Source organism: Perca fluviatilis, chromosome 12 (assembly GCF_010015445.1).
Source record: "Perca fluviatilis chromosome 12, GENO_Pfluv_1.0, whole genome shotgun sequence".
Taxonomy (NCBI): domain Eukaryota; kingdom Metazoa; phylum Chordata; class Actinopteri; order Perciformes; family Percidae; genus Perca; species Perca fluviatilis.
In genome coordinates this window covers 13,964,934-13,977,983 of record NC_053123.1, presented here as the reverse complement: position 1 = coordinate 13,977,983, position 13,050 = coordinate 13,964,934, and the positions used below count along the sequence as shown (strand labels likewise).

At 40.9% G+C, this 13,050-nt stretch overlaps 1 protein-coding gene across 1 annotated transcript in view; it reads left to right on the top strand.

Moving 5' to 3' along the window:
• Positions 1-13,050, top strand: part of LOC120570059 (receptor tyrosine-protein kinase erbB-4-like) — a 378,351-nt gene that overhangs the window by 184,745 nt on the left and 180,556 nt on the right. The window contains 1 exon segment of the mRNA XM_039818287.1: positions 4,071-4,222. Coding sequence (XP_039674221.1) covers positions 4,071-4,222 — 152 coding nt within the window.

Sequence of the window (13,050 nt, the reverse complement as noted above, 5' to 3'; positions counted from 1 at the left end):
GTAAAAACAAGTCACTTTTTTTCATGCATATATTTACAGTACATGGGTTAGTAGTATACAGTAAAATACAGTAACAGTCAAATGGCACTGTTTTGTTTTTGGCTTCTTGACAGTTTTATTATTAGAAAGTATCTTGGTCTTAACTTGCTACAGTAAATGTTTGACTTTCTTTACCTACCAGTGACTTGTCTAGGCTGTGTGCTGTTTGGGGCCTGCTTATCTGAGTTTTTTTTACTGAAAATGGCAGCCTGCTTCATGAAAAAGAGTTAATGAGGGACTGAACAGTACGGCAAATGCGCTGATCAGATACATGCAATGTAGTCAGCTTCTGGAAGCAAAGGGTGCACACTGGCAGCTGCAGGCTATCCTCTGTGGATAATTCCCACAAGGTGTTGGGGCTGTGTGCACGAGCAAAGGGATGAATGCTAAATTATGTTAGACCATATGGAGACAGCGACAGCATTGTTGGTAGGTGACCAGAGCTCAGAGGGCATTGAGAGGTTAGCGTTACTGGACCGTGCCGTCATCACGAACACTCATCTAGTTTTTGTTTCTGATGCTTATTAAGCCGCTCAGCAGATGGACAATAATCTGTGCCATGATTACCATCAGAAGCAGTGGCTTGTAACTCATACTTAGCCAGAATAGCTCATCTGGGGGACATTCAGGGACAAAGGACAGCTCTGACCTCAGATGTGGCACTATACTGTATATTTTCAGTGATAGAAAATTTAGTATTTTTGTCCTGTGCAAGGCAGTGTTTAAGTGCAACTTCTACAAGGTCCTCCTGTTTATTCAAAGCACGTTAGCCAAGCTCAACTATTGACAGTGTTTACTTATGGAAGTGACATTTGCAACTTTATTTAATTCAGTCAGTTACTGGCTATTGGGATGACATTTTGCTGGCTTCCCTAGCAGGGGCCTGTAAACCTCAGAGACTCGCCAGCTTTATAGGCATTCAATAATCGCACAAGGCACTATTGATGAAGTTGTTGGGCAAGGAGCAGATACCACAGCAGTGCAGTGCCTACTTAATCCTGATGAGGGTATTTATGAAAAGAAAATGGATGAAAATGCGGCTCAGTCTCATTTCAGTCTTTTTTTTTTTTTTTTTATGTAAAGATCTCACTGTTTGCATTCCCTCTATAGCTGACTGGCACTGTGATTGTGTCAGAGACAGTGATGGATAAATTCTGGTCTTGTCTGGTGGTTGTCTGTTGGAGACACATGGATGCTGCATGGAAGCCATTTAAAACCAGCTACAACACATCTGTCCCTCAAAGTTTGACTGATTTATGAGAGAAAGATAGATGGATAGAGAGGGAAAATCTTTCCTTTTTCATAGGAAATGGTCAAGAAGTCTGGCTTTTCAAACTTACTGAAAAGCTTCAAAATTACAAGGACACCACTTCTGTCTGTCTATCTATCTATCTATCTATCTATCTATCTATCTATCTATCTATCTATCTATCTATCTATCTATCTATCTATCTATCTATCTAATTACCTTGTCACTTTTAATAGTTGGTGCCTACAAACGTGGTTCATTATGTGATTTTGCTTTTTTTGTACTCCATATGTTTGTCATCATTTAAAAAGTAATGAGAGGATTAACAAGGCTACTCACAAGCTCTCTGTCTATGTCAAAACATTGCAGACAAAAGAAAAAAAAACTAAATTATCTTTTAGACCATATAAATTGAGCCAGATATGCATTTCCACCCATCGGCTCATAATCTTCTAATTAATTACACATATTGGAAAATCCTGAATTATTATAATTCATTGCCTTAATCCATCACTTCTGAGATGAAATACTCTGCAAACAAATTAAATCAATTTGCTCACACGGGCAAATAGGGTATACTTCATATATGGAACAGAGACATTGAATCTCATTGGCATTCTCTGCTTTAAGTGTGCCGGGGAGTGAAATCCATCAAACAGATAAGATGGATTCGTTTTTATAGAACAGCTGTAAGTTTTAAACAATATGAAGATTCATCTGTTCGTGCAGTCTATTCCTGCATCATAGGCAGTATGGTAAACAGTCTCAGTGTCTTATAGCATGTCCTCCTGGGCTAGGCAGGCCGCACCAATATAAAGAGCAGAGACTGGGTTTTATACAACCTTTACTTTGATATACAGGCTCAGATGTAACATATTGAGCATGGAGACAAATTGATTCGATCATGCAGCGAGTAGCTGGGGTGCATCCTGAGGTCTATTATTTAGGGCCTGCCCACGTTCCTGCACACACATGCGGACATATCACAAATGCGATCAGCGAGCTTTGCAGTTAACCTGCAACAGTTCACGCTTCCTATTTCCCCACTCCGCTCAGCACAGATGGTTTTGTTGTGGTTCACTTGACAGTCAGCGCCATTTTAGGCTCACGCTGAGCTATAGGATTTCATAGTGTTTCATTAGAAATTACTAATGGAGAAAAACAACCATATAGACGTCACATAGCTCCAGACAGATTTCAAAAGTCAGCAGGCTTACTGAAGGCATGCTTGAGGGAGCAAATGGGTATATATATATATATATAAAAAAAAATATATATATATATATAAAAAATATATATTTCACCTGACATCACATGCCACAATGCCCCTTTCCTCTGATCTCAGTGCCCTGCCCCAAGGGTGCAATAACAGTTTATTACACCTATCCTCACTTTATGATCCCCCAGCGCGCCCCTACCCTCCATCCCGCTCCCCTCAAGCCTACGCTAACTGTTATTGAAAACACCCAGGTCTGCCATATATCATTCCTGAGCAGCACATTATGCTATGTGCAACCTAGCTAATCACCACCAGCTCGTAGGGGTATTGTCCAGGTCACATTGGAATAGTTGCACTTATCTAATATCTGCTTAGATGTGGAAGTGTTTAAAACACAATCCCATTTGTCTTTACAACCTGCGTTGCCTTGAGGCAAAATCCTCTTTCCCCCATACATATCCGTGGTGTAATGATGGGGAGTAAATACGTTTTGAAAGATTTTGCCAAAGTGGTGTGGCGAAAAAGGGTAAATTAGTTTATTGATAGCCAAGAGGGTAGAGCACAGTGTTTCAGAGTGAATTGAGGGGGATGTATGGTATAAAGAAGGAAAGCACAGTCTAGTGTATAGTAGGATGTGTAAGGGATTTGGATTAAAATGCAAGGCGTCAGTTAAGATCTTTCAGGGTGGAGGTGTTCAGAGAGAGAGGTAACAGCTCATGGGTGACAGTGTGACAAGACTCAGGGAAGGACCCGTCACCCCTCCGTCACACTGACGGCTCCTCTGTCACCAAGAGGGTGCAGGTGGGAGAAACCACTCCGCCAAGGCAATGCAAATGAAACTAATTTATAATGCTTCAAAAGAACAGATGTCAGAGTCCATATATTTAAGGTGGCCTCAATTCAGCAGCTTTTTCTTTTTTTTTACAAAATGGGCCTTAGATTAAAACACTGATGGCACGTAATGCTGCCAATGTGTTTTTCAATGAATGCGTCAACAGAATCTCGATAAGAAACCACTGCAAAAGTTGCAGGAGGTTGTTGGTTGATTGTTGTTTTGGTTTGTGCACAAAGCTGTCCACCCAGACTATGGGATTCATGTGCTTTTTTTCTTATTCGGTGTTTATATATATATTCATATATGTGTTTTCATGCTAGAGTTTGCAGCAACAGCTGATTGGGAAGATGGCCCGTGTCGTCACAAAGGGTGTCAAGGTGTGTGCTGGGTGAAAATGGGTTTGTTTAATTACTTGTCAAATGAGCAGCCCAGCTAGCCGCTAAAGAGCTTTCATGTGCCCCGAGGGGTGATGTGAGGTGTGGTTGGGGTGCAGTGAGGTCCAGTGACTTCCTAGTCTTACATGACCAGGCCAGCTGAGCAGGTGCTGCAGCTCACTGCCCATGGGCTCATGTTTACACCACACTGTCTCTGAATGATTATTGTACCACAAGTTTGGCACACAAAAACGCAAACTAACTTCTTTGTATATGAAATCTCGGTTCCCATACTGTAGGTGCTTTCTTTTTATCTCGTAGCTGTATTAACACTTTCTCATCCCTCTGTCTTAGTATGTGCTGGTACAGAGAACAAGCTGAGCACCCTGTCGGACCTGGAGCAGCAGTACCGCACCCTGAGGAAATACTACGAGAACTGTGAAGTCGTAATGGGCAACCTTGAGATCACAAGCATCGACCGCAGTCGGGACCTCACCTTCCTCAGAGTAAGGACTAAAGTAAATTATAAGGGGTGCACGAAAAGAAAATGTCAGAAAATGTCACGATTTGATTCGATATCGATTATTAGGCTCAAGATTAGATTCGAAAAATGAATAGAAAAATGAATGAAAAAACAAACAATTCACAGTATGTAAATGTAGTTACTTTTCCCATGTGATTGGCAACTAACCATAGGAGGTTCAATGTGCTTGATTTATCTGAAAAACGTTAGTGACATGTTGTTAGTTAAACAAGATGTATCTTGACCCAGATATCACTGTAAGGCTGGTGATTGGATGGGGCTACAGCTACTTACGGTCTCAGCTTGCACAAATAGATGCAACGTTGTCCCTCCTGGCTTGGTGTGCATAAAGTAGACAGAATATACATATATTTGGATTGGAAAAACCATCCAAACATGCACGTCTTGCATCGTTTGTACAAGTAATTGTCCAAATCTGAGTAAAAAGTTCAGAATGTGAACTTTTTAATCACCCTCTTTTCATCTGACCTTGATACCCAGAGAATGCCCTGTGCCCAGATCATTTTCAACCACTCAGCACTCAGATTAGTGTCTACAAAGCCAATGATAAGCAGCAAGGAATGTTGTTCTAATCGCGGGTAATCCGATTTCCTCTCTTTTCAGAGTGTCTAACTGATTGTACGCTCGCACCATTGTGATCTGAGGCATAGAATAATCAAAGTCCAAATAACATGATATGGCTAATCTTCTTTCTGATTAAACGTGATTCACAGACAGAGAAGGAAAAGTGCTATTGCAATGAACATGAATACAATTTCGGAAAATCTTCAGATATTTAAGAGCCAACTGATTCACACTGTCAAAGAGAAGTACAGGTGTGACACATGGTAACAGTATATTAGCAGTCTCTATAGCCAACAGCAATGTTGTTCTCTGATGCTGAGGAACTACATGTTGTTTGGGTGAGGGAGCTGAGGTGGGATTGCCTACATGAATGCTTCCATTTAGTTCTGATGGACACCTGCATACATACACAAACAGTGTGGGTGGGTAATGACAGACCCCAGCCCTTTAGGGACCAGAGCAGTAATAGTGTGGTAATGAGAGGTCAGAAGGAAGCAAGGGAAGTTACTATTACTCAGAAAAAAAGAATTGCCTGTTTTTTTGGTGAAGTCAGCTGCTACTGTTGACCTCTGTTGGTCTTCCACTTCTCAAGAACATCACCCTAGACCATTCAGGCTGCAGGGCAGTGGCGGGGGGCAGGGGGGGGACTCCCCTGGTGTTACGCTTAAGTGCTGACTGCATTCATGGCCTGGTATTGCTGTGCGAATGAACCTGGCTTCAGATGCTTTGCAGAGAAGCCAGTCCTCCAACAAGGCAAGCTGGGGGGTTTCATATTTTTCTCCTTACAGCGATGATGGGAAGTTAATATGACAAAATAGTTTGTATACATCAGGTACGTCTTCTCTTGTGCAATCAGTTTGAATGGACCAAAAAAATTAAGACTGATCACAGCAGCAAATCAAGACAGAATCATTAAGTGTTCTGCGTTGTGCAGAGCAATACTGACAACACCCCCTGCGATGCAAAACAAAACAAAGATGATATTAAGAAAGAGGCAGCAATGGATGGTAAAGTGCTACCATTAGACCCCTGCAGGCCCCACTGACTCAGATGAAAAAAGATGGTAAGGGGAGGGAGAGATACAGTTCAAGACCAATTGTGATTTGTAGTTAAACTACACATAACCAATTTGTATTTTAAAACAACATTCACACTCCCACCTTTTACAATGTCACGTCTGTACAAGCTGGTATTACAAAATACCAGTAGCCAGGTTGAAGTTATGGTGCTTTTGACTACAGTGCCCTCTTTACCTGTGTACTTCTACATTACACCACTACTCATTTACAAAAATGACTCCCTGTGGCGCCAACTTGCCAGGTTCTCCACCTTTCCGCGGTTGGCAATTAACGTGGGTTAATTGAAGATGCTAATTAGGAACACAGGGTGCCAAACAGCAAGGGAGCAAGAGGGCAGGGTGCAGTGTGTATTTTTAGGGAATATTATTATTATGATAAAACACATTAATAACACGGTTCCCCAGGGAGGGGAAAACTTCACCTTGAGGTAGAGAAGAAGGGAGGAAGTGAAGAAAGAACGATTGTGCAGCAGCTTACCATACCACCTGTCTCTGGGAGGTGATTGAAACTGATGCCTGTGCATTGGCTCTTTCTTTTCAAGATAGCCAAGAGATTGATGGCTGCCTCCCAAAGCCCCTCAAACAGCTTTAGCAGTAAATAGAGTCCATCTTCCAAACTGCCTCCACGACAGATGAATCAACGCTTGCACTGTGATTAACTGCATTTCTGCGCTGAGGCTTTCTCCCCACTCTCACATATGCACATTCAAACCAACAGCACAACAGTGAGCTTTAACCACACACAGTGTTTACGTCGTTTAAATCATACCTAAATCCATATTCTCATTCCTTTAAATCTTTCTCTCATATCAAAAGCAGAACACACATTTGCATACTGAATGCGTGCACATTAAGAAGTTAAGAAATAATGTCCAAATGTGATATTTTCGTTATGTGAATGGGAAACTGAGGAAAGCAAACACAAACTTTGACTTCACTCTTTTCCCTCATGTCACTTTCTTGCGTGTGCTCATGAACTGATCTGTGATCATGAAATATGAATTTGTCCCTCTCCTCCCCTCTTCCCAGTCCCAATAGGAACCCACAGTCACCCAGTCAGATTGGATTGTTTGTCTTGCCATTGCAACCATTAGTAAACATGTCATTTTTTACGCCCAATATTAATGCAGTGATCAGATTACTAAGCAGCCCAGCACCAATTCACTGACTCCCCTCCTGTAGCTGCTAATAAATTATGGAATTATCATTTACAAATGGGAACATTTCATATTTTCCACAGGCCTTGTGTTATTTGTCTAAGAAAAGAGTAGAGAAAATGTAAATGAAGCTTAAGGATCTGGACAAAAAACATTGTATATTTAGATCTTGTGTTACAGACCTTTTAATATAAGAACACCTCCTTCTTACTTTTCCATTTGTCTTGTTCTTCCTTACAACATATTACACATGACATATTTCCACTTGCTTTATTTGAAATGTTTTATTTTTCAAAAAGTATTTCCTTACAAAGTAATGATCTAGAAACTAATATAGATATCTTTCTATATATTGCAGTCCAATTTAACACAACCACAAATTAAAGAAATGTCATTAAAATGTACCATTGAAATGAGGCTGCATGATTAGGTTATCTTTAAACTTTCTTTGTTTTATTAGGATGGCCCATGCCTTAACGCCTACTGTATGTACTAAAGGGGTCTTACATGCAATGATGGTGGTGGTCTGTTAATGTGACCTTCAATGACGCTTAAGTGAAGTGTTCACTTGACCACACCTGTTTAAAAATGTGTCAGCTCTTGCAGCGATGCATACCAGATGGAGAACTATGTGAGTGCACCAGTGAGCAGGAATAACAGAGACTAAAGGGTGACTAGAAATGAAAGATGTCTGGTTACTTGGCATTAGCAAGTTTTTTCAAGCTCAAAGGTTATTATCTACATGCGAATAAAATTGCTCAATCTGTCTTATACAGTATATTTCTATGGCACGGCAGAGAGTATCTTAGAAAGAGGAAATGAAGGCAGTAAGAGTGTCCTCCTTTTCCATTTATTCAGTCCCAGTTGCCTTGACCCTGCTTTGCTTGAGTGAAAGGGCCTATACACACATGAAGCAGGCAATGCAAATATTAAAAAATGAACATTTAGGGCAAGGGGAACACTAGAGTGCAGTAGGTCTGACCGGAGTTGTTTTTCTATGCTCTAATATTACCATTCACCTTAGAGGCCATGACCACATGTTTTGTTCTCCTGCACAAACACAGAACACACTCACTAGTAGAGGGAGTGAGTGCCAACACAGACATGTTATGTAACAAGGTTTACAGCAAGTTCATCAGTGTTTGCAAGCTGAAGGTTATGCAAAGGGGGAGGACATGTTGAATAAAAAATAAAAAAAAAATAAAAAAAAATTGCTTAGCCCCAAAACTGCAGGAAATAAACGACAACAGTCGATGAGCCTAACTGCATCACTATAAGTTTATAGCTCACTTGGTAAAGTATAGTCTTGCCAAAGGAGGTGGACTGACCATCTGGGTCTGTGGACAACAACCATCTGAAGACCCTTCTGTGGAATGACCAGCTGACACGTGTTGGCTGTGTGTGTGTGTGTGTGTGTGTGTGTGTGTGTGTGTGTGTGTGTGTGTGTGGCAGCATCATACATTCATGACAAATCATCAGTCAATCTTTCTTCCTTCACCAGATTTATTTCTGATATACTTTCCAACTGTAAGCTGAGCTCACAATGAATCAATTTGGACTTACTGTAAAAACAAACCAGGCGTGTAAGTGTCAGCCCGCACGCTGCAGCGATCGTTTCGGCGTCTACTGTGTTTGTTGCGCGAGATGCGAGCGTGTGTGTCAAGCCAGGCAGGTAATCACATACAGGAAGACCACAGTGCAGCCGGATGCTTTAAAAAAATAAAACATTTCAAAATAAAACACCTAGGTTCATGGGGAGTTTGGCTGCCTTGACTTCTCACAGCGGGAAACGCGATAAGGCGTACGGAGGGAGAGACCGACGGAAAAAGAGAGTGACACACATACACACACACACACACACACACACAATTTTCCCCACTCATCCTGTGTCTTTCTATCAGAGAGAGAGAGAGAGAGAGAGACGAGAGTAGAAGGATTGCTTTGTGACCGGCGCGTAGAAATATGCATCCGGCATGAATGGCCAGGCGCGGGATCAGGCACGTTTCTACGCTACGCGGGCAGCCCTCGGGTGCCTGTCAGAAATATATCAGTTACATTTTATGCGTGCAGCATTTCATGCGTTATTGGGGCTGCTGGATTATGGAAAAAAATCATAATCACGATTATTTTGGTCAATATTGAAATCACGATTATTTCAAACGATTACGATTACTCATTTTGTATTGTAAGTATTGAACTTAAAAAGACAGTGAAAACATCTAGAACTGTGAATTTCCCTTAATACTTTTCCCATTTGAATTTTTTTTCCATTCAGAACACAAGACAAAGTAAGAGTTTACGTGCAAAACGTAACATGCAAAATAATAGTTTTTCTTGATTATTGTTTTTGTGGTCATTACGAGCTGAAATAGTTATCGCGATTGGACATTTCGATTAATTGCACAACCGTAGATGTTACGAAAGAAAAATACAAGTTAGGATTATGACAGAAGCTGATTGTAAAGTGTTGGACACCATTAAAGCAACACCATTAAAATACAAATGCAATATTATATATACATGATAAATCAGCAACATATAGTATCTTTTGAATAATCTCTCAAAGTTTCATTTGTGTTGACGCTTTTGGGTACCTTCATTCAAGTCAACAGTATTATATCAAGTATATTTTTGATGTTGTGCCATCAAGTGTAAATTGATTGCGTAATATTGTTGGATGTTTCTACATCTCATTATACATTGATTATTTAAGTATTTTTAATAAAGTCCTGTTGCTGTGCATGTATGAAAGAACGATATAAAGGAAATTCATTACTATTGCTACTACCCTCTATTCCATTACCACATGATGAGTCATTCATATGCAGTTTACTGTAATCCTATAAAATTACAATACATATAAAATTGCCTTCACAAGCTATTTCCCACAGCATTTGAAAGCAGCACTATTCCTGCACTCCATCCCTGTCTTCTGACATCTTTCTTCATACTTCTTCTTGACTGGCATATTTGTCCCTCAGGCACCATTGGGGCCCTCCCCAGCTTCCTAATTGTTGGTGCACTGTTAGATGAGTGCAGATTACGTTGGCCCCCTGCTCCTCCGCAAACTCCTTCAATATTAATGAAGACTGATGAAGTGCCAGGGAGCCCCTGTCTTTCAGCCCCGACCTAGATTGGATTGACAATTGCAATTAGCGTCCCCTCAAGTTCATTTCCATCACTTTAATTTGACATGAAGAAGGACAGTGTGGGGTGGGAAGTGAGACCGTTGAGAGAAAGAAATCCTGAGGAGAAAGGTTATAGAGGGAGAATGGGGTGAGTTTGACCAGGAACTAGTTTGAAAGCTAGACAGCAGAGAGGAGGACCACACTTTAGCGGACAGGAAATTTAAGAGTCCCTAGAAATATTTTCCCCACCGATATTTGAAGCGATTATCTGCAGCTTACTTTTTACATTTCTTCCATTTTCCTTTTCTGTCATGTGCAGTGGCAGCCAGAGAGAAGTCTTAGTCAAATCCACCAGAAGGCCTTTAAGTCAGGTTGTGATCTTCACTGTGTGGTTTCTACTGCCACGTATGAAGCTCAGTCCATGTTTTCAGTGTTTGCCTAAATATCAGTGTTTCAGTGCCCACGTTTCTTCTCCCACCTGCAACAGTCACCAAATGGATTGCTTGTCAGTGCGTGTGTGAGAAAGAAAAAGAGTGCGTGAGATACGGGGACAGCAGCACCTGGAAATTAATGATTCCCCATCCTTTTGCAGGAAAAAGAAGCAAATGGGTGATAGGCAGAGGTTGATGATGTGTCATGTTGGTGTGTGCAGGTGTATACTATATGTGTGTATTGTGTTATTGCAACTGAGAGGAAATGTGACATAAAAACTCTTTGCCATAGTGACATTCATTTTAAACCTACCCTTGCTCAAATTGACTGAAGCAAGTGTGTGTGTGTGTGTGTGTGTGTGTGTGTGTGTGTGTGTGTGTGTGTGTGTGTGTGAGTGAGATCATAGGCAGCGTTGAAACCTGCCTCCTTGTTTGACTGACAGATACATTTTCTTGCTCCCCTTCCCAATGTTTATCAGCCCATATCATTTTCGTCCCCTGTCTTTTGGAAATGATCTGGACTGATGGCATGAGAATAACAGAAATGCCTGCCAGCCCTCAAACGAGCAAATACACACTTAACCATTTCTATTGACCTGTAGCCCCGTGGAGGGCAATAAGAGGAAAATCAGCAAAATAGACACATATACCCGACAGCTATGCTGACCTATTTAATAAAGATACTTACTGTAAAAAAGGAAATATGTACTGGATCACAGAGAGCAGAATACTGCTGCTGCACTAACCTAAATGTGTTTAAACTTTCAAGCTTATTATTACACATTTGCCACTACAGTAGTGCGAGACATTTTCTTGATCTGCAAGACCTTTTTTCAGTAATTATGAGGAGATAATGTTTGTGATGTTAAGTTATAATTAAGATAAATGAAAGTCATAATAAAGTGTCTAACAAACACATTTGAGGTGCAACATTCTTGAAATTACATTTGTAAAGCCTTTTCCCTTCAACATTTGATTTAATTTCACAAATGTGCCTGAGCATTCCTTACCCAGTGTTTGCAATATCATGTGGCAGCACAATCATCTAAATATATGTTGTCAAAAATATCTGCCTGCTTTTAGTGTCTCCGCTATTAGGCATCATTGGAAGATGGCTGCTCTCAAAAGAAATACGCAATTGACTTGCATAATAGCCTCACACCAAAACTTGCCTGACATCTGTATTCATCAAATCTTATCTATTTTATCATGTCTTCAAATCTTAGATTTCTTAAAGTGCCCATATTATGAAAAAAAACACACCGAGACGAGGTGGCTAACTGCTAGCGTGCTACCTTGTTCTCAATGGCAAAACACTGCTACAACACACACTAGTTCACCATAATCTACAAAAGAACTACTTACATGTCCCTGTTCTGCAGGTATTCCACGCAAAGTTGGAAGTGCGCCCTCGTTTAGAAGTTGTCTCCCGGCTAATCCTGACTTGTAACTGACCTGACTAGCTCATGTGATCCTTACCTAGCTACTGCGCATGTGCGACTGCCAACAAAGATGGTACAGCAGTGAGATGTCTCACTCTGTAGCTAAAACAGAGAGCTCAACACACAGGGTGAAAAGAGGAGCTGCAGCAATGTGCAGTACAATAAAAATATGGTGTTTTTTTTTTTTATTAAACCATGTAAACCTATTCTGGTACAACCTCATATATATAAGAGAGAGAGACAGAGATTTACTACCCAACAACTATTTCTGTCTGCATGTATCTCTATCGTACCGGTATTTTGTTATTGGAGTTACGGGATGCTTGTCTCTCTTGTACATTGTTTGTAGTCTTTGAGGTATAAATTGTTCTATGTGAATTGTCTGGAGAGGATATGATAGTGCTGTCTCTAGCCAAAAGCAGAATTGTTCTTCTGAAAAGCGTATTTGGCAGATTTAGGCAAATGGCAGCAAATGTTGGAGTGTCAAACAACATTCAGATGTTTGTAGTTTGATGGATGCAACTGCATTGGGCCAAGTACTAAAAAAATATAAAATAATAATAATCCCAGACTTGGAGTAGCCGTTGCAGAGGAAGCATGAGACTTTCTCACTACGCTGGGCACGTGCACACACACACATAAACCAGAGGTGATAGTACTTATCGTAACATAGCAGTGCCAGACTGAATAGAGAGGCAGTGGAGAGGAGAAGCAGAACCGGGGCTTGACAATAGCCCACCCTGCCTTTCAAACTTCATATCTGCCTCGCTCTGCAGCTTGCCAAAAAAAAGGTGAATGATATAGACCAACTTCTCTGGAGGTCCGAAATCAATTTCCACCCACTGAGACTTAGATGAGAAAGTCTTTTTCAAGAATGGCTGGTGCAGAAGCTTAGATGGCCAGAGTCCTCCTCATTACCAACACCCGATTGATAACAGCACTTATGGGAATACAGCCACCAGCACATCTAATCCTCCCTGACTTTAGGCC